Genomic DNA, 25,866 nt, shown 5'->3' on the forward strand with positions numbered 1-25,866 from the left:
CTGAGCTATTTGTGCAAATTAACATATTATGGGTAGTATTTTATATGAAATGTCAATTCTTTAAAATAAAGGGCTGCTGGAAATGGACAAGTTATATTCTTTTGTATCATCTTTGATTTGGGACTGTGGATTTAAATGCAATTGAAATAATTTGCATCTGCATTTCTTTTAATCACTATTCTACACAGGGACTCTGTGATATATTTTTTAATCAACCTAAACTCTGATTACTGCTAATTCCTCATTGTAGTAAAAATGTGAGATCTACTGGCTGTTTTGTCAGTAAGTGCTGCTTGCCTGCTTTGAGTTCGCGAAAGATAAACTATTCAACACTGTCACCTACTGACCATGAGTTGAAATGCACTCTTGATATGTATCTCCATACCACACAAGACGCTGATACACAAAACGTTTTTATTTGCTGTGATTACAGTTTGACAACACACAGGTATGTCCTTTCTTCCTTGAGTTTTATTATCTACTTGAGTTGATTCATTTTTACGCATTTCTTTTAGACTTTCTTTTACTGCAAAAATGACTTTCAATTAAACAAAATCATGCATGTCACAAAAAGGCACATCTATTAATACTCTTCTACAGTAGACCAAAGCAAGAGTGGAGAGAGACAAGCATTCCCCTTGTCTATGCTTGATAGTAAGTCTGTGTTGGATATTATGCTGACAGAAGATGGTAGAATCTGAAAAGAATGTTGGCAGTATTGCATTTTGAATGTTGATTTTGCAAAGTTTGGGCCTGCTCTGTGCTTGAGAGGCCCAGGAAGACATGGGATTTTGTTGTCTGCATTTCAGTGTCTGCATTTTGAGCAATGGAACCTAATTACACAATTTTGATATTAAGAAATGCAAGATAAAATGAAAGAAAAAGGGTTGACACATATTAGAGATGCCTCTAATGAGCTGTCTCTTCACAAAGAAGCAACTTACAAATTAATATTTTATCATTCTCTTTGTTTCTCAGATGAATAGAGATAGTCTAATTGTTATTAAAAATATATCTCAATTACTAAGACTGTAGTGAATTTTGAAAAAAAGCAAAACAGAAAACAATTGGAGAGACACAAATCAAAGCATGCAAAAGTGGAACAACACAATCGCTTCTCATTGCAAACCTTTAGAAAACAGACTTTTCATTCAGAGAGTGGTATTTGAAATGAGAAGACTCATGCTGAGCAAGAGAACAGCCAGCCCAATATGATGTAATAATCTTTAACAGAACCAAACATTGTATTAGGAATACAAAATGAATAATGTTATGTAATATTCAAACACAAAAACAGAAGGTTAGGTAGATTAATGTGGGATAAGGAGTAACAAGACTTTTTTTTTGTCTGACTTTCATTTGGCAGGAATGAACAATGAAAACACTTAGGTGTACACAGGGGCAAAGGGGTTTAAAATATATACAGTCTACTGCTTAGTGACAAACACACAGTGCTATTAGAAATGAACATTAACTGATTTTCAGTCAGATTATATCTTAACACACATGAAACAATGAAAATCAAACACATTCATGCAGTATCTATTTTTAAACTTTGGGAGTTTGAACAATTATTACACAAAACAAACACACTGTTAACCTAATAAATCAGATTATTCAATCACACACTCAGTCCCAGTGAGAAAAAAATACATACACTTTTCAGTCAGTGCATACAGTTGTTTTTACTCCATTTTATTATCAAAAAGTACACTGAACACAAACACACACATACACATCATAGTTATAGATTCTCTTTAAAACATGCTAATATTTACATCATCTTGTAATTACATGCTGTAGACTATTAACAGCGGGGTACAATGCAGAATTTCTGCAGCAGATGGAAGCACTGGGGATGGACTCAATTGCACTCTGCAATATTATTTTAAATAAATCAAAAATAAAAACAAAATTATTCTAAATGAACTGTTCAAATCAACTGAACTCTCCTACTGTGTTTTTGGAATTGAATATTAAAATCATTAAACTACTATGTCTAAACATATACTATTTTTCTGATGCATTTATCCAGCTCTCTAAATATTTATATCAGACAGTTGTTTGAAGGAGAATACTTTTAATACTGCACAACTTCAAATTTTCTGCTGTGAAGGAAATGAGGATATTGGACCTATTAAATTTTGTGATGTAAAACAGTTTATTATTAAACATTTACTATTTTTAAAATTTCAAAATTTGTTTTTGTAGGGATTAATACACACAATTAGAAGTACTTTGTCAGGAGAGTCAATCCTTTGTAGATTAACACAAACTTTAGCTTCTCTATGATAAACTGTTAATGAAGATTTGGATGGACCATCTTAATTTGCTGTGAAGCATGAGGAATGCTAAAATCTGCAGCTCCTTTTGGTTTACGACAAAGATATGTGCACTGTATGATGCAGCAGTTACCATGTTAATAGTCTACAAAGTTGAATTTTACACACAAATTCACATTCATTTAAAAAAGAGGCTACATTTTATGTTTCTAATCCCCTTCTCTATGAAAAACACATCAACCAAAGACAAAAAAAGGAAGACAAAATGAAACAAGTTTGCAAAAGCAGCATTTGAAAATAAGCCAAATGTATTTGAGTATAAGTGATAATCTCTCTAGTGTCTGTACTTCTGTAATAAATACTAATTTTTTATACCTATATTGTCGGCACAGCTAAAGCCCTAATGCAGATGGCGCCTTCAAAACTTTTCAATAAGGCTCAGCCTCTAGGACATAAACAACGCATGTCTCAACATTTATTCATCAGGAAGGCACACTCATATTCCCATTCTGCATCTGATCTGCCATCTGTGTGTTTATCCTAAATGCATAGATGTGTCTTCATGTCAAAACAAACAAGCAAAAAATGTCAATTCTCTTGTCATTCTTGCTAAGAGTGGTGAAATTCCTTGGGCATTAAATGTTGACATAAAAATCTCAAAAAGAAACTGCAGCACTAGTTGCTGTACTCAGTGACCTCAACCAGATTCATTCTAAATAAATCTACTAATGATAATGGATGCAAACCAGCCCTTTGCTCCACACTATCACACTTTCTAATAATGCAGGGCATAGCACACTTATAAGCAACATACAATACTAGGTATGCTGTGCGCAGAGCAGAGGGGAGGTAAGGAAAGCATGCTCCATAAACTAAACTAAAGCTTTTTATCCAGCATTGTCTTTAACATTATTTTCACACATTTTCAGCACCCTGTAAATCAGCTTCTTTAGATCAAAAAAGACCAAAAACTGATCATTCATGAACTACTGACCCAATAACTCATAACTATTTTCCTGGCACAAACTGAGATTAGATGCTTGAAAAGAGTTTCCATCAACTTAACTGTGTATACGACGTTATCCTAAGATGTTTCTTTTTTTCTGAGCAAGATTTATGACAAGTAGCCATTTGATAAGTCATAGGATTCATGCAAAGAAGGGATGATTTTCTGAGTAAGAGCAATAGCTGGTTGATGAGGCTTGTTACTTCTTTGCTGCCAGCGCTGCAAGCTGACCATCAATATCCTCCTCTGGCTGCAATGGGTGCCATTGGGCGATGGGGCGGCGTGGATTAGCCAGCATGTCTGACCAGTGCTTAAGACCCAAGCCGGTAGCCTTGCTCCCAACAAAGATCTTCCCAATGGCATCGTTCTTACCTATCTTGTCATAATCAAACACTGTGATAACCACCAAGATTTTCTGAGAATGAAGGGAAAGAAGAAACAAAAATGTGTTTAACAGTAGTTGAACTTAATTATTTGTTTTACTTTTAGCATTGAGGCTGAGTGTTTCTTAGTTATATATTTTGCAGCTCAAAGGAGTACTCCAGATTACTTAAAGAGGGACTATTATGCAAAATGTACTTTTTTTTTTTTAGCATTATATCACATTAAAATGTAATAATATAATTTGAGAAATGCTTGAACCTTCCATGCCTTCCATTTGGGGTTGATCTAAGTGCCTATTTAACCAAAGCTCTGCCTTGGTGCTTTAGCCCCCAACCGACCTCCATCCCCACAGAGCCCCTTTGCCTCCTACATACTGATCCACCAGACAAGCTGCAATTAGCAAACACCTGGTGGAACTGCACACCTACTGAGCTTATCAAGTTACAAAACTGCCAAGACTGGTTGTAAACACCATAAGGGGAGGACATGAAGAAGCTTTGTTGTAACGATGGGGAGAATTGGAAAGGGCAGGAAGTTCTTGAGGAGACAGAGGCCAATTTCAAGGTGACTGATATGATTATGATGTGAAGTTAAATATCTTCTAAGTTGTTTTTAACATTCAACATTTTTATAAAAACTAAAGATAACATAGTTTCTTGAGCTTCCTATAAAATGACACCATGTACTTGGAAAATACATAATGACCCCCTTTATAAATGTTTATATCCATTTAGATTGCCACTCGGACAGACATTGCATATAAGCCTTGCTCTGGACTGAACAAAGTCAAACTTTTAGAAATAAAACTGTTCTTGCTGAAGGCCAATTTTCTTTAATAACCAGTTTATGACTTTTGAATATGATATTGCTTGTGTATCAAAAGAAGTTTCCTGGCACTTTGGACACTACAATCTAAAAGCCTCTTTAGTTAAGAAAAATAACTCAAAAACTCTGTTGTGAATAACATAACAGTTAAGCTAGATTAAAAGAACTAAATACAAATGTTTCACTTGAAGCCAACACATAATTGAAATTGAATATATATATTTTAGAACATGTATCTCAATGAATTCAGAATATTATATTTGAGTTTAACTATACCTGCATCTGTTCCAGTGGGATTTCAAAGCTGAATGATTCATTGTAATATGGATTCAGGGTGTTCTTCTTCACAGTTGTCTTCTTTTTCTTAAGACGCTTTCCTCCCTGCAATAGCTGGATTTTCACATAGGGATCTGGACAGCAGATCAGGTAAAGGAGATAATTATTTCCAACTTACTGAAAAGAAATATTGTTGTAATATCACAGAGTATTTTTATTGTGAACTAATATACTTTTAAATTTATGTTTAAACTACTTAAAAAGAAAAAAAGTTACAGATTTTCAAAATCATAGGTCAAGATCCTATGAGGTCAAGATCCACAAATATTTGTGTCCTATTTAAAGAGGGAAAACATCTGCAAAAACATCACTCTAATCAATCTGTGTCATTCCCAGTAATTTGCAGTAATCCAAAAATAGATTTACCAGACAAGCCACAGGCATCCATCTTCTTCAGATTCTTTGCCTCCAGGATGCAGACGGTAAGTTTTCCAGCAGTGGGGACGTAACGAAGGGAGATGCAGATGTCTCCAAGTTTCTCAGGCTGAACAGCCATCGACAAGAAAAGAATAATGACAAGCAGACACATGCATCAGAAAACTACAAACTGCAAGTTTATAACAAGCTCATTTAAATATAACTGTATCTCTCGTATCTGGATTTTCTTTTGACTTTTGAACTGATATTATGTCCTGCTCAAATTTCTCTTTACTTGTGTAGTTAAATTTTTGCATTTAATTTAGTTTTCCCCATAGTTTGTTATCTGGTGAAATTTACTTCCTATATTATTTTATAACGCAAACTCTTCTTGTTGTACTTTGTCGCCGTCCCAAACTTTTAACGTATATTTATCGTTCTTAAATTTCTTTCCTGCTATTGTAGCTTAAGTTTGATCTTTTTGGGTTTTTGTTTAATTTGAATGTTCAGGCTATTATTAAGATATAAGTATTCTAAAACTGTAGGTTGCCAGGCTAAGACTTAATACAAAATACAATATGTTAGTATGCTATTAAATAAAAAACATTCCCCACGGTTGGGTTAATTGTAAGACGAATATTTTCTAAAATAAACTCTCTTTAACAATTAAATTCAAATAAGCTGCTAAAGTGCATCATAAATGTTCTGCTGTGTGGAGCTTTCACCACTGACTGTACATCTGTTTTTGTAACACCAGTGGGTTTTTGTTGCATATTTGCACATAAAGATTCAAAGAAGATAGACTCAAATGCCACCTAATTTAAAACATTTATGGTATAATGGAGAAGGTTATTTTCTTTGCATAAACATTTTGGAAATTGTTCCTAATACCGGCATTAACAGAAGCATTCTGTTTCATATATTTACATTTTAGATGATTATTGAAAGCAAAATATATAATGATATTGAAAAAGTCTCTTGTAAAAGTTTAATATCCAGAAACCCACCTCCTCTTGGTCGGCGCTCTCAAGGTCCCGCCATTCTTCAATAGGACGTCCGAGGTCAATGGTATTCATGGGCAACTTCACTTCCCCAATGACGTCATGCTTGGAAAATCTGTCATAGTCGTACACTGACATCATCAAGGTTTTACCACCCAGTTCCTCATAGGGCACCTGAGTAAAAGAAACAGTGTAGGTTTCAAAGTGATTATCTCACCTTTTTTTCCTGCAGAATTCAAGAAATATATGTTAATGTGGTCAAAATTCATACTATGTTTACTTTACCAAATGTCATGTGACTAAAACAATCAATTAAGAAAACTGAAAATACACATAAAATGTAACAAATGACTTAGTACAGAATAAGTAATGGCATTCTCAAATGTACTTAGTGAAAATACATTACATAAAAATAATATGAGGAGAAAAAAATTGTGCACATACATAGTACTGTAGCAGTTTTATGTACATAAAGTGAAATATTTTGTCTCTCTAAAGTTCTCACAGAAAAACAAAAATTGTGCCACTGGTCATTTTGTTTTTTGCCCCTGAAAGACAGAGCATTTTGATTCTAGCTGTGCTTTTATTTATTTTGGATTTGCAAATTGGTTCAGCTGCCAGCATGTCCTAATGCTACACTGCAGGAATCGTTAGTAGAAAACTGAAACGGGCTCAGGGATCTAAGGGCATTTCTGATAATGAGAGGACAGTTTGGCGAGACAGCTTCTGTATAAAAATACTAACTCACTAAACTCAGACACTGTCTTCTTGCTGTTGCATGTTATCAAACCATAGAAAGCTTACCTTGAAAACAAATGTCTCATTGAAGACAGGATTCAGAGTTTTCTTGTGCACCTTTGTGTCAAACTTCTTCTTCTTGTCAGGGAAGAGAAGGACCCTGACGTAAGGATCAGACGTTCCACCGGAGTCCATTGACATGAGATCTGCAGCTTGAAGAATGCCAACTGTCAGCTGTTCACGACACAAAGAAGAGAAGTGATGGACACAGAGCTGTTGTTTTTCTTCTTTTTTGTTGTAACTCAACTGTTTTTGTATGTCATTGACCCTTTATGAATCTGTAACATGATATAGTTATTCCTCTAATGTAGATCTTCATTAAATGTGAACACAGAAAAACTACTGAAAAATTATTTGTCTGTTCTTAGATTGCATAGTGAATTCAAAAGAGACAACCACATACTTTAGTGTTCTCAAAGTCATAATCTATGGAGTACTGGAGTTTCCCCAGTTTCTCTTGCTCTTTCTCTTCCTCCTCTTTCTCCTCCTCTGTCATTCCAGCATCTCCTTCTTCTTCTTCATCATCATCGTCCTGTTGTTTCTATTGTGTGAAGGTGACAAGATAAAACACTGAATGAAACACTATTAAACTCAGATTTGCAACACAGGGATTCCCCATAACCATCAGCATGCCACAGACACTGGAGCTTCAGGAGTTTTTACATGGGAGATACATGTTTTGGTTAGGACTTACCTGCACAAGTCCTCATGATCAAAACAAAGGACTTATAGTTTCAAAGTGGAACATTTTTTTTGTTGATTACAAATGTGTGTCTATTTGTTAGTCCTTCACTCCTCATCCTCCCAGTGTTTTTGGTCCAGTGGGTAACTCTTTTGACATGCTTGGGCAGGATAGTGACAGCCAGAGTCAGTGGAGGTTTTGCATGCTAGTGCCACTAAGGGGGTTAAAAAAAAGTGCCACAACCTTTCACTCAACTCAGAAAAATAGAGTTCTCCAGTTTGTAACATTTTAGATATTACCAGATGAACAGGGTGAAGCACTTTTAAATAAACCCCAAAGGAACTAGCTTACAACAGCATTACCAGTGCATGTATAAAGGCAAACAGGATAATTTGAGCTTTATATTCCATATGCTAAACTTTTAAAAAAAGATGTATAGCAGCCAGTTTCTAGAAACCATGTACACATGTTGTCTTAATCACAAATATTGTGACTGTATTGTGACTGGATTAGTGTTACCTGACAGTTAAGCTTAGAGACTCAAATATGCACTGAACATGTCTTTAGAAACCTGAATATGCTATTCTAGTTAATTCTGAATCACACAAGTTTCAGAAAATGTTCTCATGGCAAAGATTAAATGGTTTTAGTAATTAAAAGACTTTTCAGGTTTTATCAGTGAAAATGTAATAGACTCCCGGTCTTTATCCTATCTCGGATAGATAAAATCACACAGATGGACATATTACAATAGGAGTGAGAAATATTACGAAATATTTTGAATAAAATCTATTTTATTTAAACTTCAGCCATTTAGTTAACTGTTGTGGTGAAAGTGAATGACACGGTCAGATTAACAAAAACAGGTCATAGCATCTTCTACGTGTGGTAAATAAATCATTTTATAATTCCATATATGGAAAGCAGTCAACTAGAAAACCTCCAAAACAGTTAAACAGTTAAACATAACATTCCATGTTTAACTTCCTTAAAAAGATGGAAGTTAAACATAGGTGACACAGACTATGGTTAGTATTATTGAAGGTATTAACTTAAGTGAAAGACTGAAATCCACTGTAAATAAGAAAAATAAAGACTCTATACATGTTCATGGTTTCTAGAAATGTAAAAGTGAAAAACATCCTCTCAGACAAATTGAAGATTTTTAGGACCTGAAATAAGGCAGGATTATATTCCTCTCATTCATTCAAGATTTAGAAAATGTACCAAGCTCGAAGCACTGTTAGTTCTTTTTTAACTCATTACTCATGTGGCTAAAAATGCCTCATCTTTATCACAATAAACTGCTAAAAAAATGTTGCTGCAAAGTTATTTTTGTGACCGATTAAAAGCATTCTTGTCAAAGTGACCATTAGATGTCTTCACATCCTCCTATCTCTATGAGAATCAGAATCAAAGGTTTTTTTGAATAGCTTGTCATGCAGTTTCATCAGCACCATTTCCATGTCTCCCAAACAACCAACCATGCCCTTCATCACATGCACGGATTAATAGTGTTAACGGTGTCTTGAACGTCACTTTGTGAGTTACAGTTACATTGTCCAACGAACAATGTGTAAGATGGTTAGACTCTCCTCTCCTGGGTTTATGGAGGGCATCATAGCTTTCCCATCATTACATTCTCAGGCTATCATAACAGAATTAACACAACAAAAAGAGGGAGACAACGGCAGCAAAGGAAGCTACGACTTTCATTCCATGAAACCCACCTCCGCCCTTGAGGCAGGAGGTATCAACACGAGCTATCCACCTACCGTAGAGCAGGGGTCCACCACAGTCAAGAAACACGAGGCACACATAAGACAGACACAAAGCGGAAAAAAAGGAGGAGAGCAGAGAGAGGAAGAGATTCAACTCACAAGACACCAAACACACAACAAAGAAAGAGGCAATCAAGACCACCACAACCACAATTAGAAGGAGAAATGACACACTTGATATAAGAACTGTAGACAAATCTGACTGCTAAATCAAAGTAAATGGATCACAAAGAACTGGTGGTATAAACTCATTTGTCCTCTTTTTAAGTTAAGGAATTATTTTTATAAGCCAAACCAAATTTCTCCACATGGTATCCCCTATTCCTTACTGTCTATAAATAACGTGTGTCATTTTTCATCATGAGGTCACAATGGAGTACGTCACATTATAAAACAACAACACAACATCAATTAAACGGAGGGGACGAGAGCTCTCCTTGTGTCCTCTACTGCCTGGCTTAAAAGAGCTGCCGGTGAAAAATCAAACGGAGTTAGCCAGTCTTATTCCGTGCCATAAAATTCAGAATTTACAAGAGTAAAGTTAATAAAGTGAAATGGATAAGAAAGAAGGAAGATCCCAAATCAATGCTACCCTGACTTTCAGGGGTCCAGGGAGCTCGATCCGTCATACCTCACCACCCTGCATATTCTTCATGTTAAAGCCGTCCTTGCCCTTCTTTCCTTTCTTGTTCTTCTTCTTCTTGCAGCAGCATTTTTTGATTATGCAGAAACAACAAGTGAGGACTAGCAATGCCGCCACCACAGCGATAGCAATCAAAGCCCATGGAGGAACTGGTTTAAAAAGCAAAGGTGCAAAATTAGAATTATATTGTAAATTTTCATACTTTTATGCCTCTGTAGTGTGACTTACGTGGGATTTTATCAATTTCATTTAAGAATTTGCTTTTAATCTCCTCAAACATGTCATTCTTGCTGATCTCTGTGTTGTTGGAGCCTGACGTATCTGGTGCAGAGGTGGAGACTGAGACCGGGGAAGGAGCCATTGTCACAGTGGTGGGACTTGTCGACTCCTCAGCGGCAACGGCCTGAGGCTTTCTGAACAAGTTGAACTTCATTGTGAAATACTAGGGGCTTTTGTGTCCCTGAAACACATACAATAAGCAAATTAATCATTTTTGTACACAATGGCAAAAGGATTAAAGGTGTATTTTCTATACTTTTGAGAAAATAAATGCACTTGTTTGTATTGAACAGGTTCCAACTTTTGCATTGGAAAGGAAGGCTATGATGAATCTGAATACAGGGAACAAGTCAAAGAACTGTAGCACACATTGTTTTTATCCAACATGATAACAACTGTCACAAAAAATTTCACTGATTTTGTTTTGTCTTTTCAATTTCTAGAGCCAATTTAACACCCCTCCCTGCATTAGTCTTCCGTGTTCCACATGAGTCCTATCCATAGCTGAACCAGGAATGTTAATCTTAGCTCCAGCATGTAAAATAATTATTCTGCTATTTAAAAAATTACAGTGCCATAAATGATTCAATTTTAAGAGATTGTCACTTGCAAAAAAACAAAAAAAAAAAAAAGAAAATGAAAAAAGAAAGCAGTTACATCTATACTTATCAGAAAACCACAATGCACACATGCACAATCACATAACTATATTGCATAACAGAGAGGTCTTGCAATGCAGGCTTTGAGATCTGATGTCAAACAACTTTTATACATGTTTCTGCTTCAACACACCTGATTCAAATAATGAGAACTCTGGAAAGTGATCCAGCCATTCATTCAAGTGTAATCAACCAGGAACACATGTAAACGTTACAAGATGTCTGGATTTGAAAACCCCTACTATATACTATTCTCAAGAATGAAAATTTCTAAATAAATCAACTTTAAATCTCAGAGAGTGAATCAAACAGCATTTTCTCCATCCCAATGGATGGCAGACTGAAACCCAGCTGTTTTCTTTTTTCTGTTTTTCTTGGGCCACTTTATCTTATCTTGCTTTTAGTTGTGACTCAAACTTAACTATAGAAGCAATGTAAAGCATGTGGATTTATTTTACTGAGGATACATGTGTAAATCAGTGACATGTGGTGGGTATAGAGTTACATATTAAAAATGAAAATGAAAAACTTTACCTTAAATTGTGATTTTATTGTTTGGTTCAGTTTCTACATTTTGTGATACCTTTTGCATTCAATTTTTTAGTTCAATTTAAATTATGTTGGCAGGTTTGTCACCACATAATATTTTTTTATTTAAAAAAAAAACATCAGAAGAGGGTCTGGAAAAGAAACCAAATCAATAAACTGAAAAACAGCAGATTTTCCTTGAAACAGCCAACGAAATGTTATTTCACTGCATAAAAACAATGCTCAATTTTTTTTCTTTAAAGCCACAGAATTTAAAGACGTTTTGACTTTATTATGTTCTTGATTTGAAAACTAAATACTTGATTTTCTGAGGAGGAACAAAGTGAAGACATTCCTGTTATGCTAAATCTAAGGACTTGCTAATGGTGTCAACAATTTCTAATTTCTATGTGGTTAAATATCCATCACACTTGTCTTTGAGTTAATGTACAGATTTTATCTTGTACTAAAATATAATTCAGTTTTGTGTTTAGTTTTAGGGAGAAACCTTTATCGCATGGAAATATCTGTATCAGTTTTATTGCTTGCAAACTGTTCAGTTCTGATTAGTTTTATGTCCAACAGCATATCAGAATATTTTGACCCTAAATACAGAAACATTTTTAAAATTTTAAAGACTCCACAATGAAGTAACCAGCTGGTGATGGATGGGTGAGCACACACTAAAGTGGGGCTTCTCTTGAAAGAAGTGTGTGACAAATTAATATAAAAATGTACATGATTGTGTTGCAAAATGACAAAATCTGATTGGTCTTACTGGGACAACCTAAAAACTGACAAAATTAACTTTCCTTCCAGCCTCTAGTAAGTCTTCCATTAAAATTAATTCTCTTTTGGCATGCCAGTTTGTGACAGTGATACTCTACTAAACGTGCTGCTGAGTCTGAAGATGCCAGGGTTCTGCTGTCTAATTGAGAATCATTGTTTAGTTGCACTGCAAAAATACAGCTGCAGATAACAGAGTATCTTGCTGCATCATGGTTCTTTAATTAAAACTGGAGGTAATGAAGATAATCAAGAGGAAGTACTTGGTGCAAACTAAGGAGTTGTTTCTTTTTTGGTGGTCAATCTCAAATGAAATGGCCTTTTAACTACTATTGAGAAATGCCCTTATTTCACTGTAGTATGATACATACTGCAGATTGTCTGAACAATATCATGTGGATGCCACTTTTCAGCATTCGTGCTCACCACAAGCCCAACCAAGCAGTGAAGAATAACTGACAATTTATTCTTGAGCAAAACTGCCCAGAGGTAAATTGCAACTATTTTAAAATAATGAGTATTCAAGCAAGCAAGAAAATGAGTTCTTTGTTTTGTTTTCTAATAATGATCAATAATTATTTAAATTCATATGATTGTAAAAGTAAATGTATTTAATAATGCCATGAAAATCTGTTCACTAAAAAAAAACAACAACCAGAAAACGAGACAAAAATCACAAGAGCGACAGTTTCTTTTAGATTTTTTAGTTACTTGGCAGCAAGGAGAAAATGCAATGAGCTACAAAGTTCATAGGTCAGAACATTCTCTGACAAATGAAGGAAATGATCTTGTTAAATACATTGTCTATGCCTGTACAATAATGGAAAGTGGGTGTCTTGCAGAATTGCAAAAACACCTGGCAAAGGCAGTTCTTCATCTCGGTTTCACTTTATCCAGCAAATGTCTTGCTGCCAAGACTGACTGCGTGGAAACATAAGGTTAAATGATCATGAGGGAAAATAAACAACGCATGAGTAAGTGACAAATCAAAAACAATGTAATCAATAAATGGAATTGACAATTAGACGATAACATAAAATCATGATTGTGATCAAACATTTCTTGACAGATAAGGTGTAATGAAATGGAAAAAAGACAAAATTGAAAAAAAAATAACACAACTTCTGACTTGTGTTAGAATTTGATCACATGGGGTTGAATGTGTTCAAAGGCGGTGACAACAAAGCCCAATCACTTTAAACTCTTAGAAAGATTCAATCTACCAGAAATAGTTTTCATTACATCAAAGGAAAGTTTTCTGCTCATTTAATGACATATAGAAAGTAAGTACTCTAACTTTCTTGTGATTCAAATTACCTAGCCACTTTTCTGAATTTCCCCACTGTGGGACAGCAAAAGGTTATTTCTATTATGCATTCATTTATGTTCTATTCTCATAGTGCATCATTTAAGTTAATGAGAGTTGACAGAAGCAGTGTGGTTTAGGAGGACATCAAATCAACAACATAAAGTGAACCATCTGTATGCTAAAAACAATCACAATGGTGCTTCCGCTTTATCGCTTTACTGGCCTTGAATCAATAGGTATTGCATTCCCAAAATGTGTATTTCTGTGTAAAGTATCTCTCACAACAATGGATGAATCATTCTATAATTCATTTTTGTTTTCTGTACAGTATGGACATGTGATTTGGGCTCACAGATCATTGTTGCTAAGCAATCCTGACAGTTTCCATCAGCAACCCAGAATTGCTCACAATCTGCCTATAGCTGAGGTGACCAGCCTGTCAAATAACCACCTGGATTAAGGCCAGAACACAAATCAGAGCTCAAGCAGTGGGCACTGAGATGATATGAATGCAGAGTTCTGTCTCTAAGCTGTTTTGTCTCAAGGTTATGAATGAAGTTCCAGATTCAAACCAGCTTCTTTCGAAACATATTTTGCATCTTCAGTGTACATTGTCGTTGCCGCGACACCGCGCCCCTTCTTTCACTGTCTACTCTCTCAGTCACTACTTCCTCTTCTGAGAGGGGAGATGTGCTACCGGCTCTCCATCTAACGGGTCAATTGAGTTTCCCAAATCTACTGGGATTTACCCTATCCAGAACTGAAGTAAACTCTTTTTAAGCTGGTTTCAAGAAAGGATTCGTCTGATTTCTACGATCTACATCCAGATGTCTCACCCTTCTTCCCCCTGTGAATTTGCCAGACTGAGCAGCCTACAGTCAACTAGTTTCACAGAGGACATCTGTTTTAACGGTCGCTCCTTCTCTTTTTTTATAACTTGCACTTGTTTCTGAATCAGGTTGGTTTTAGTGACTCAGGCGAGTCCCAAGGATGTTGTTTTAAATTTGGGCTAAAGCAACCTATAAAACATTACCCACTTTTCTTCCCCAGAATCAAACATCAACGCTATTTTACTACCATCAAAGAACTTTGAGGTGACTCATTAATTGAATGTCCATAACATCTTTTAGATTTTCTTTATACTAAATATTTTATTAGTAAAGCAATTTTGCAAGGGTCAGTACAGCTTAATTAAATAGCAGAAATAATCAAATAAGTAAAATCAATCATAGCCTATCTTTCCCTAATGCTGATACTAAGAACTAAAAAGGGAACCTTTGAGAGAGACGGACGAAGTAATTTTAAAGGTAACTTTATTTGTTGTTACTGTTAGCTAAAATCTCCAGCATGGGGAAGTGGGATGATCTCGGATTTTCTTGACAACATCCACCATAAAAACATCGCCTCTGACATTTAGTAAACAAGCAAGGAAAACCAGAGATATTCTATCACTTAAGTCACAAGCTTTTAAAAATGTGATTGCAAAAAGCATACATCATGAGAAGTTATATCCTTTTTTATTTGCTTTGGACCTACTCTTTTATTGTAACTCACTCTATACCTTCCTATGTTTTCACTGTCTGTGATCACAAGTCAGCGTCACTCAGTGGAGGAGAGAAAACGCTGTGCCACATCGTCATTGATAAAAATGCTCAAGTACAGCAAAAGCAGTCATACAGGAATACTTTTGAATCACATAAACTATTTCCTACACTGATCACATTCATGTCACGCGTTGCTTCCGTATTAAATCAAATCGAGTGAACAGTGCTGATCAAAAGACAACTCACCAGTTAGATGAGGTATTCCCCTTGTGAAGTGGCAATGAGTGTTTGGGATCCAGTTCCTCAGAGCTGTGGTAACATAGTCTGATCTCTCCCATTAACAGAGACTGCATTCTCCTCTCACTTCTCTCCACTGCAGCAACACACCTCCTCCTCTTCCTCCTCCTCCTCCTCTGTCCAATGCTCACAATCTCCCCCATATTCCTCCCTCCTGTCACACACCTCCCCACTTCTACTCTTATTTAGCCTCAATGTACTTATGCACACAACCTCTTTACCTCTTTCTCCCCATCCATCTCTGCTTTCCCCAAGCCTCATTTGTGATGCTGCTCACACAGCTGATTGCAGTATACCATTTTGTCTGGGATTGGAGGGCAGTTGTAAGAGATCAATAAGCTCAAGCCCTGGGGTGAGGGGCATCTGAGCATGGCTACAGTTTACAGAAATGAGCAAAGAAAACAAGCAAAATATCCACCTGGAACTCTGATGAACTCTGAAGGCCTACAGACTGTGCAACACCAGCCCTACTAAAGACATTACATTAAGCTGATGTAATTAACTGGATTGTAACAACTGGTCTTAGGAATGTGTTTTAACTCTCCACAGAGACATCTCTGTGTCATGATGCAAAACAGCTGAAAGGCAAGACATGGAAAGTTTCCAGTTAGTCAATCAAAGAAATTGCAATTTAAGCTAAATTGAGCAGCCAATGTTCAGATGAAACAAGTAATTTGTGAAGCATCATTTGTGACCCACAATTTTATAAACTATCTGTGCAAAAGTTAAAAATTGAAATTAAATTTGACTGTGGCAAATTATTGACTATATTCATTTGTTTTCAGCCTCAAAAATAGATGTTTAACATCCATCATGCTCAGTCATGCACTTGTCTATTTTTCCCTGGCTTGGAGTACTGGCTTGATGTTTCCTTTTAAGTCTGCCGATTTGATTTTGAATTATCTTAGATTAGATAGAGGATTGGATTAGATTAGATAGATTAGATGACGATTAGATGGAGGTACTAGCTTTAAAAAATAAATAAAATCCAAATTAATTCTAATGCAATTCTTAATTATTAAGAAATACATTTATATTTAGCCCCTGATCTGTGGGTCAGAGGCAATCAAAGAAAACTGGCTCTGGTTGGCTCAGGTGCATCTATAGACATGTCTTAACAGCAGTTACTTTGAACATTATTTTCTAGCATTCATGCTTTTATCCTGCTTGTCTGAAAACCTCTCTATCTCTGCTCTCTTTGGGGAAATACCACGGAGTGTGCACAAGCTGAGCTGACAGCTGGTGGACGCCTGCATAAGGCGGCATGTACCATCTCAGGTTATGATGTAATATTCCCTTTCTGCCAGAAGAGGGCATTAATCTCAAATAAAACTGCTGCATCACAGAGCAGGATTTATTTATTTATTTATTTGTCTTGAGGGAAGAGCAAAGTTGAAGACATTTATCATATATGTTTTCTCCCCGGTTTGTTTTTGAATTACAAACACACTTAGCACCATTGTGTTAAAAAAAATCACTTTTGTACTTCAGCGAGCATCAAACAAGTAGTAACAGATTCAGTTATGAATCAACAAGAAATGTAACGGAAGATTCCAAATGAAAAGTAATTTTGTCTGTGCAGGAAACACAACCCGACTTCATAAAGTTACATAATTCAGTTGCAAGTTCCATTTATGCCTGTACCCAATTTGCGCTAATAGGGCAGGAGTTGACATCATAGCGGAATCAGATGCTGTTCACAGATACCACATAGCCACTCTCCAAGCTCTGCATGACAAATCCGCAGACATAACTACATGCAAAAAAACTACTGCCAGCAAGCACCTGTGCTGAGTGGTGCAGGAATGTTTGGGCTGAGAAGACTTGTCTCCTCTGAGGCAGCAGAAAGGCATGTGGAAAATACTGCACCTCTCACAGCTCCTGCAGGGAGTGCTGCAATGCAGGGGAGTATCAGAGAAATAGAAAGCTGCAAGGGAGGTTTTCCAAAGGTCAGTCCCTCAAACTTCTAAATTCAAGTCTAATGTCTTTGTGTTCCTTTGTCATTTTGTTTATTTCTGTCTAGATTTCACTGTCAAATTGTCTTATTTTCATCACATAACCCACACACACTTTCACACATGATGAAGTCAGCATCCATTCACTGGTCAGTCATCACTGCAGTAGTAAGTAGGAAGCATCACATGGTTACTGTTGGCTTTATATAAATTGATTTCAGAATTTAACTGGATTGTTTTGAATTCACTTTGGAGACTGTTACGAAAAGTACTATGTGTGTGATTTTTTTTTGTTCTTTGCTTTTTGATTTTTTTTAATAGCATTCATCACTATGTTGACAAAACTTGAAACTTTTTAAGATTACTACTTGAGCAAGCTACATGATCACTACTGATTGTATTCATGAAACTTTCAGAAGCAGATTTTTTATTATGTGTCTTATAATCCATGAGAAACTATCAATAAAAGGCCTTGGATAATAAAATTTTCTTTTAAAAACCAAACAAAAAATAGAAAAAAATGAGCAGAAAGGAAGGTAAATGTAAACCCAGTCTTAGGTGTTACATGTGTACAGATTTACTAACACAGATCAATAGCCTTTTAAGATAATTATGATTTATTCCTGATTTCCAGGTGCTAAATAAAAATTTTTATTCCAGGTATAAATAAAATGTATCAAATGAACTTTTGTGTGTGTTTTTTTCTTACTCTGAACTTAGATATTTTGACTTCTTCTTGGAAGGGAAAAAAACCATTATGTCCTGAAAACTGTCACGGTGCGGATGTGGTGCACTGGCTAAATGCAATAGGTCAACACACACAAGAAAACCGAGCAGCAGGTATGGACAATGTATATCTTATGAGCTGAGATCTAACATGTAGCTAGTTGTAGCATTCTTATTCAGAATTCAAACAAGCTCAAACTACAACCTGACCGGCGACCACAGAAAATTAGAAAAATAGTACCTCCTTTAGTCATTTATTCAGAATTTGGCTTATGCTTCTCATTTGTTTTATGCCATTATAATTTAAAAACCCATGCAAAAATTTACATTCACAATCCAACTAACTGCTGATGGGTAAGATTCAATCTAGTACTCAAGGATATTAATTTGTCCCTGAAGCACTCTGAATTGATCTCCTAACAAATATTGATCTTTTTCCTTAAAATATTGTTGAGTTTAGACTTAAACAGCCCCTATTCAAGCACAGTGAGCTTGAAAAATATCTTAAATATATGAAGTTGATATTCAAACAGAAATGTATTTACAGTGGTCAGAGTATGAGGTTGAAAAGTAAACTCTGTTTCCAGCTCATCCATTTCATCACCATTTGTTTTTTGTTTTTTTAAATATGTACAACTTCCCAGGGAGTTGTAGTCTTTAAAAACACCTAAATATTTGCAGCATCTAGTTACATTTTGTCTGTTGTAGGAAGATTCAAAAACAGTAAGCATCCTAAAGTCAGAAAATTACATCCTTGTATTATTGATATTGGTAATTTTACTACTTTGAGTTTTAAACTCAAGATCCATGAAAAACATATTCTACATCACGACTACTGATTGTTTTCCATTGTTGTATATCCCTCTCTCGTGTAAAGGGTAGGGTTGTAGACTTTGCTGCTGCATTTTAATTATCTGTCCTTCTGGCATATTAACCGTCCCCCAGCTGACCACAAAAAGCTCAGACTTGATCAAACTTTTATGACTCTTTGTGTTGCACAAATAGTGAATTAAGTTCAGAAAGGATTCATCACTGGAGCCACAGGTATTGACAATGCTTCTCTAACACCAGTCATAAACAGAAATCTCCTTTACTCCAATCCCTCAGAGTAATGAGCTGTACTGATTTCACTGGAACAAGAACACAAAGACCAACTTAATCAATTCTGCAGGCTTTCCTCAGCATTTGTAAAATATTTAATGACTTCTTTGTTTCTTAGGTAGTCAGTGTATAGGTGCAAAACCATCTGATCTTTGTACATAATGTGCAAGTATGTATAATGAGATAAATGTCGATAAATCAATGTCCATCACTCTACAGGAGCGCAAGTCATCTTGAAATGCAAAACATTCTTTAGAATAGACTGAAGAGTCCTTTACAGATGATAGTATTGACTTTATCCTTTTTTTTCTTGACAGAGGTCAATAATGTCATAAGACACATTTGTCCATCAATATGTCACAACTTTGTTTCTGGCTCTTCACTCTCTCAGTCTCTGAAGATGTTTGAATCAGTGACTCCGTCTAACATTTCATCTTTACTTCCTGCAAAATAAAATGATCTACCAATCCTAAATTATGTCTTTTGTGTGTTTAATAAGGTTTGTCCTGCTACTGGCTGCTGTATTGTAGAGCTACACAATGCTTCACATTTAACAGGCGTATTTTTGATCAGCTCAACTTACAATTTACAGACGTATGTCCGAGTTTTCTTCTAACTAATGTCTTTTCTGGAAAAAAAACATGACATCATGACAACATAGAAACATAATTTCTATGTTGATGACATTCAGCTGTTCTTTTAAGCCAATTAAACGAAATGTTTTTTAGTAAGATCAGAGACTCTGTAACAACTTTTTGTAGATGAACCTTAGTGAGACTGAAACCCTAATCTTTGCTCCTCAAAACTGAATAGCTTATATCAAGTAACACTTTGGTGTATTTGACCTTGTCAGTCAAACCAAATCTCCAAAGATGTGATATTTTTGATTGTGTTGTGTCATTGCAGTCTCATTCATGAGAGTTAATCATAAGCTGTTGTTTTCAGCTAAAGAATAGTTTGAAGCTTCAAACACTGGTATCAAAAAGAGAATTAGAGATGAATGTTCAAGTTTTGATTTTTGTCTGGAGTATAACAACTTTTTTATAATTTTGAATAAGACAGATCTTATTCAGTTAGTCCAGAAAAGACAGACATTCACATGACTTCAATTTTTACAGTTTTTCTTTGCATTAGCAAAGCCTATACAGACCCATTCAATAAGTTAAAATATTATTTGAAGGTCCACTGAGTGAAGCATATAGAAGTATATAGATCAGCTGCTTCACAAAGATGGATGTATTAAAGCCTTTTCTTCTGATAATCAGGGCAATTTTCACTTAATGACAACATGACATGATCCTCCCTCCTGCAGCTCCTCCAGAGAACCAATGGTCCCTTTCTGATAAATGCTCTCCTTATCCCACCGGTCATTTTAGTTTGATAAACCTCAAGTGTGCATACATTGACAAAATATATATAAAACCATTGTAGCTTAAACCTTCATTTAGATGTGTGTGTGTGTGTGACAGACACACAGACAGATCACCTGTAAAGCATCATGCAAGTAAAGCTGGTAGCATGAACAAACTTACTTTCCACTCATAAGATACACAAAACAACAATGTCATAACATCAGTGATCTCTTGGAGGAATGTCTGGAATGTAACATATTTAGTTTTATTTTACTTTATTCCATTTTCATTGAACACATAAGTTTAAAAATATCATTAGGCATGCCTGTGTTGGAGGAATTGTAGTCTGATGAGGGAGAGCACACAGGTTTTCTGGTATTGTCCAGCAGTCTACTTCTACACTACAAGGAGGATATAAAAGCAGATATTTAAAAATTAATGGACACAGCTATTCCAACGAATTCCTCTGTGTTTTTATTGAAAGTACCAACCCAGAATGTTACTGGAAAAACAGATATACTCCTGACATTGTTTTTTGCAAGAAGAATATGACCATTACCAAGTATGCATTCTTTTACAATGCAAACCCCATATACTGACCTGGCAATACAATGGAGAACATTAAAAAAAGTACTATGTACATGGAGTAAACTGGTGTTTTTGAACATTTAATCTCTTAAACGATAATAACAGGCTCTGCAATTAAGGTAATGCCTTGCTTAAGGAAATGTTCAGAAGCTTTTGTTAGGTCACTGATACGTTTAAACAAACTTTGGAAAAAATGCAGTTAAGGAAAAAAGCAAATGCTCCCTGCCAAACTGGATGACAAATCTCTGCCCAGTGTGTTGACAAATGCTAGCTCAGCAACACAACACAATCTTAAATGTGATTTTGTATTTTACGTTTAGTCTCATACAAGGTTTATTTTGAAAACAATCAATAACCACCTTTACCCAATGTTTTATGGGCATCTTTGAGAAGAGAATGAAATTAGTTGTGTCTTATAAATATATATATGATATAACTATTATTAAACTATTATTAAACATTATCATGAAAACTGAAGCCATGGCTTGTTTAAGTTTACCATTGTTTAATAAATCTAGTTTCTCATTAATGTATGTATATTGCAATTGTTTCCAACAAATGTGTTCTATTTTAACAGATTGGCTTTAGAATGGTCCCCTCATTGCATTTAAAACCCTGCAGTTTCTGATCTTATTGATTACAAACTGTGTATGTAAGTACATATGTGACAAAGGAAATGACCAAACAGGTCACATAGAATAATGTGGATTTAAAAGCTCCAAAACTCTCACAATTGACAGGTTCTCCAATTGAACGTTTTTGCCAACATACAATTTGCAATGTGTGGCCAAGAACCACACATTGCATGTGACTCTGAAAACTGAATTTCTTTGCTGAATCATTGTGTTGGCAGCATTATGCTGTGGGGATACGTCACATCTTACTCTCTACCAAAATTGATAAAGATTTATTATACCATCTGAAATGTGTTTTGATACAGTAGAAATTAATACCCAATACACTTTAAAAAAAGTTCAACAAAATATTAGAAAACAATTAGAAAACATTGTTTTTTGCATTATTTTTACATGCTACTTTGTGTTGTTTTGTCACATAAAGTCCCAATAAAATACAATGAGGGTTAGCGGCGTAATCGATTAAATCTGAGGTGACTTTTGACAGTCGTTAGTAAGTATATTGAGGTTAAATTATCAAAATTTCTTTTACCATCAGCAACTTGAAATACTTTAATCTGAAAGTAATGTTGTTTGGCTTTGTCAGGCATTTGCCAAAGCCCTTAAATTTATCAAGTGGTATATTTGTGTTAACAAAGATACTTTGGAGTTTCCTTGACTTTCTAATTAACCTGAGCTGAAACCAAAAAGAAGTTCTTATTAGATCACCCTTTATGGATTGTCCCAGCACGGAGAAAACACTGCATCACCTGATTATTGCTGGAAATAATGCTCAACCAGGGATCTTTTCTAAAGAATTTCTAATTCATTTGTTTTAAATAAATGAATTAGAAATTAAAGAAATAAAAGATGCTCTATGCCTTTCAGATTATCACATGAAGGAGGAGACAAAATAATATCTTTGTCTGCATTGCTACAGAATGATTCTCTGTTAAGGGGTATATTATTAAATAATCAAGAACAAATTAATACTAACACTGTTTTCTTGATGGTATAGTCATGGAATAAAATATCTTTCCTAATTTGTTTGGATAAAGGGCTGCAGTGAAACAGTTTAACAGAACCACTGAGATTTTCTTGAGCTTTAATAAAGCTCAGCAGACTGAGGTGGACGACATTTGCTACCTCAGCAAATTTGCCTCCCCTCCCCTCTTTCTGCTTGCAATAGTAAGATTACTTAAATCATCCATCTGCAAACTTGATACACGGCAAATATATCCAAACAAAAATTAATTTTAAACAGTTTTTATCAACTTTCAATTTGGTTAATGTTCAAATGTTTCATTTTTTGCCCATCTTTGACATATTCAACCACTAACAAGTATTTTATATTTTGTTTCGGTTCAAGTTCCCTCCCATGTTACCCCCTTACTCATCCACGCTTGTTTTTATTATGTAACAATATACTGCAGTACTACGAGGCTACGCACCAGTCAGCAGGACTCACCGGCAGGCTTTAAAAGTTGGCATATTACTGCAGGACCGTCTGCGGTAAAATAAAAGGGACCGATATAATGTCAACACCATCTGCTCTAATTACCTCTAGACCATTTATTCTCTGTGTTTCTCTCTGCAGAGCTTTTTTTTCCCCATTCAGTCAGGATGTGTGTAATGAGGCTAGGTGCCTCTGTGACAACCTGCCACGCAGGAAAGCTGCAGTCATAGACGCTGCAGCCCTGTACAGAGAAAGAGGCTGCTTACCGTAAGGAGTGAGTAGTGGAAGCAGAAAACAGGATCGGATGTGTGCTTGACAGAAGATAAACAAAAAACCCCAACAGTCAGCTTTTAGGATCCTCCCACCCTGGAAACGCAGTGTAAATCATCAAAAAAAAAAAAAAAAGTAACAATAAACCCCGGTTCTGACAAATCCCACAGTCACCTGGGGTCTAGTGATCCAAAGAGACACTCACAAACAAGATCTCTTGGCTCGGAGTGCTGCTGATGTTAGCTCAAATGAGAAAGAGAGGATGGGAAACACTCACGTAGATTAACATAGTTCAAACACTGAAATCATCCCCAGCATCAGGACCAGTGGAGTTCCACTGCTGTATTTCCCGGCACTGCTCCCTGATTGGCTGAGGAGCTACTCAATAAAAAGACTCTGTGTCATCAACCAGGCACGGAGGGAGGCAGGTTTTCTTTGGCGCACTAACAACCCTGCTCCTCCTCTTTTCCTTCAATACACTATCACTTTTTTTTTTCATTCCAGCACATACAGAAGAGGAGTGCTGAGCTTTGAGAATTAGATGCAGGAGGAAAATGAGGGAGGAGCAAAGACAGGAGAATCGATGGGTGATGAAAAGAGAGGTGGAGATGGTAACCAGCAGCCTGCAGTGGTTCTCCGGGAGCTTGGTTTAAGTCTCCTAGCTGCTGGGTGCCATGAATCTGCAAGAACCTTAGAGTCAGTGAGGCGTGAGGAGCTGCATGCCAGACTGGTTTCACTGCAGCAGAGGGGAAAGTTGTTTTTTTCATCATTTTTATTCAGCTGCCACAATAGGACACATGGCTACTGTAGTGTTGCCTTTACTTGTTCACAGGCATTTAACATGCATCTCATAAATGCATGTTAGAAAGTAGAAAAAATTGAAGGCAGATGACCAAACCCGAATAATTAGAAAGAAATATATATATATTGACAAACTGAAAGTCCCTGAAGTATTCTGTTTGGTTGCAGAGAAATGCTTCTGTCTGTTACATCAGAAACATCTGTTTTGCTTCGTTTTATTTTTGTTCAAAACATTTAATTTTCTCAGTTTAAAACCATATTTAATTCACTTAAGCAAGCCTTTTTTAATTTGAAATTAATGAAGCTGACTTCCTGCTCAGAGAACATGCAGAGAACTGCACAACCCCGGTACTTTATATTTCAAAGGGAAAAAAAAGGATTGCAAGTTACTTATGTTGCATTAATAGCGCTATTTTAATACAACTTATCAAAATATAAAGCAAATTATATATGTATGGATCACACACATTGGATCATCATATCTCTTGAACTATTCAAATGTAAAGAAAATGAAAACTGGGTTGTGACAGCCTGTCTAGCTGATTTAAAGGTGAAACATTTGTTAATAGAAAGCAACAACTGGACACTGATGTGAGTGCCAGCTTCCCACTTACACTTATTAGAGGTTTTGGGAATGATGCCAGATCTCTGCAACAAAAGCAAACCAGGCTCTCTTCAAAAGGGGCACTCAATTTCATTGCCTTTGGAGTTCCCCTTGATGAAGCAGTGACCAGACGCTGTTTGATGCATCACCAGTAATCACAGGAACGAGCATGGATGAGTCAGGAAGGCAAGGCGGCGTCATTAAAAGACGCTGCTTTTATGTGAACTTCACACCCTCAGCAGTTGCTTCTCATAGAACTGAGAGTCACTAAAATCTCAAGGCTGCATCTAATTATTCAGGGAAATATTTTTTATTGTTGAACTGTATTGACATTAATAAAAAAGTAAATAATAGGAAGGCACATGTAACTTAAGGGAGAGGTATGTGCCTGCAGCACATATAGCTTTAACCTTACCTGTTGACAGTGAAGTGATGACATTCCCAAGTATGTAAACAGATTGATTTGATCAATTCTTAATGCTTCACTTAATAGCTACTTAATATATATTTTTTTATTTTTTGACATCTGCTTTTGCTTTTTCTTAATACAGAGATATTGTGCTTTGACCTCTGCCAAAAAAGTTGTATGCTGTAAAGATGTTTTATTATTATTATTATTATTATTATTATTATTATTATTATTATTATTACCTTTTTACTATGCAGGATCTAAATTAGCAGAGAAATGTCTTCTTCTGTGACCCTGATGGAGCATGTCAGGATCCAGGGACATCAGAAATAGGCCTCAGACCTAATATGGATCATAGCCTACAGGTTAAAGCTACACTGCTCAAATTATGCACACAATTCAAAAGGGAATAGGTATACTATTGGATGGTACTCTGAATAATTTAATTGTTTAGGCTATATGCTATTTAGTGACCTGTGATACCTGATTAATT

The 25,866-nt window shown here is 35.7% G+C and overlaps 1 protein-coding gene across 8 annotated transcripts; it reads right to left on the bottom strand.

The window, feature by feature from the left end:
* Positions 1-397: 397 nt before the first annotated feature.
* LOC129372749 (synaptotagmin-2) lies at positions 398-23,942 on the bottom strand. 8 transcript variants are annotated; one of them, XM_055050223.1, is made up of 10 exons: positions 23,765-23,942; positions 23,556-23,600; positions 10,324-10,555; positions 10,084-10,244; positions 7,393-7,530; positions 6,996-7,163; positions 6,198-6,365; positions 5,200-5,317; positions 4,774-4,907; positions 398-3,703 (listed from the first exon to the last, which is right to left on the bottom strand). In XM_055050223.1, exons 3-10 carry the CDS (start codon positions 10,526-10,528, stop codon positions 3,488-3,490), a joined length of 1,308 nt encoding a protein of 435 aa, XP_054906198.1. In that variant the 5' UTR covers positions 10,529-10,555; positions 23,556-23,600; positions 23,765-23,942; the 3' UTR covers positions 398-3,487. The 8 variants fall into 8 exon arrangements, with proteins under 8 accessions (XP_054906198.1, XP_054906197.1, XP_054906196.1 ...); XM_055050222.1 differs by having other exon boundaries at positions 23,556-23,655; XM_055050221.1 differs by having other exon boundaries at positions 23,556-23,655; positions 23,734-23,942.
* Positions 23,943-25,866: the final 1,924 nt, after the last annotated feature.

The sequence above is a fragment of the Poeciliopsis prolifica genome, unplaced genomic scaffold, assembly GCF_027474105.1.
Source record: "Poeciliopsis prolifica strain line A6 unplaced genomic scaffold, Auburn_PproV2 SCAFFOLD030, whole genome shotgun sequence".
NCBI classification, from domain to species: Eukaryota; Metazoa; Chordata; class Actinopteri; order Cyprinodontiformes; family Poeciliidae; genus Poeciliopsis; species Poeciliopsis prolifica.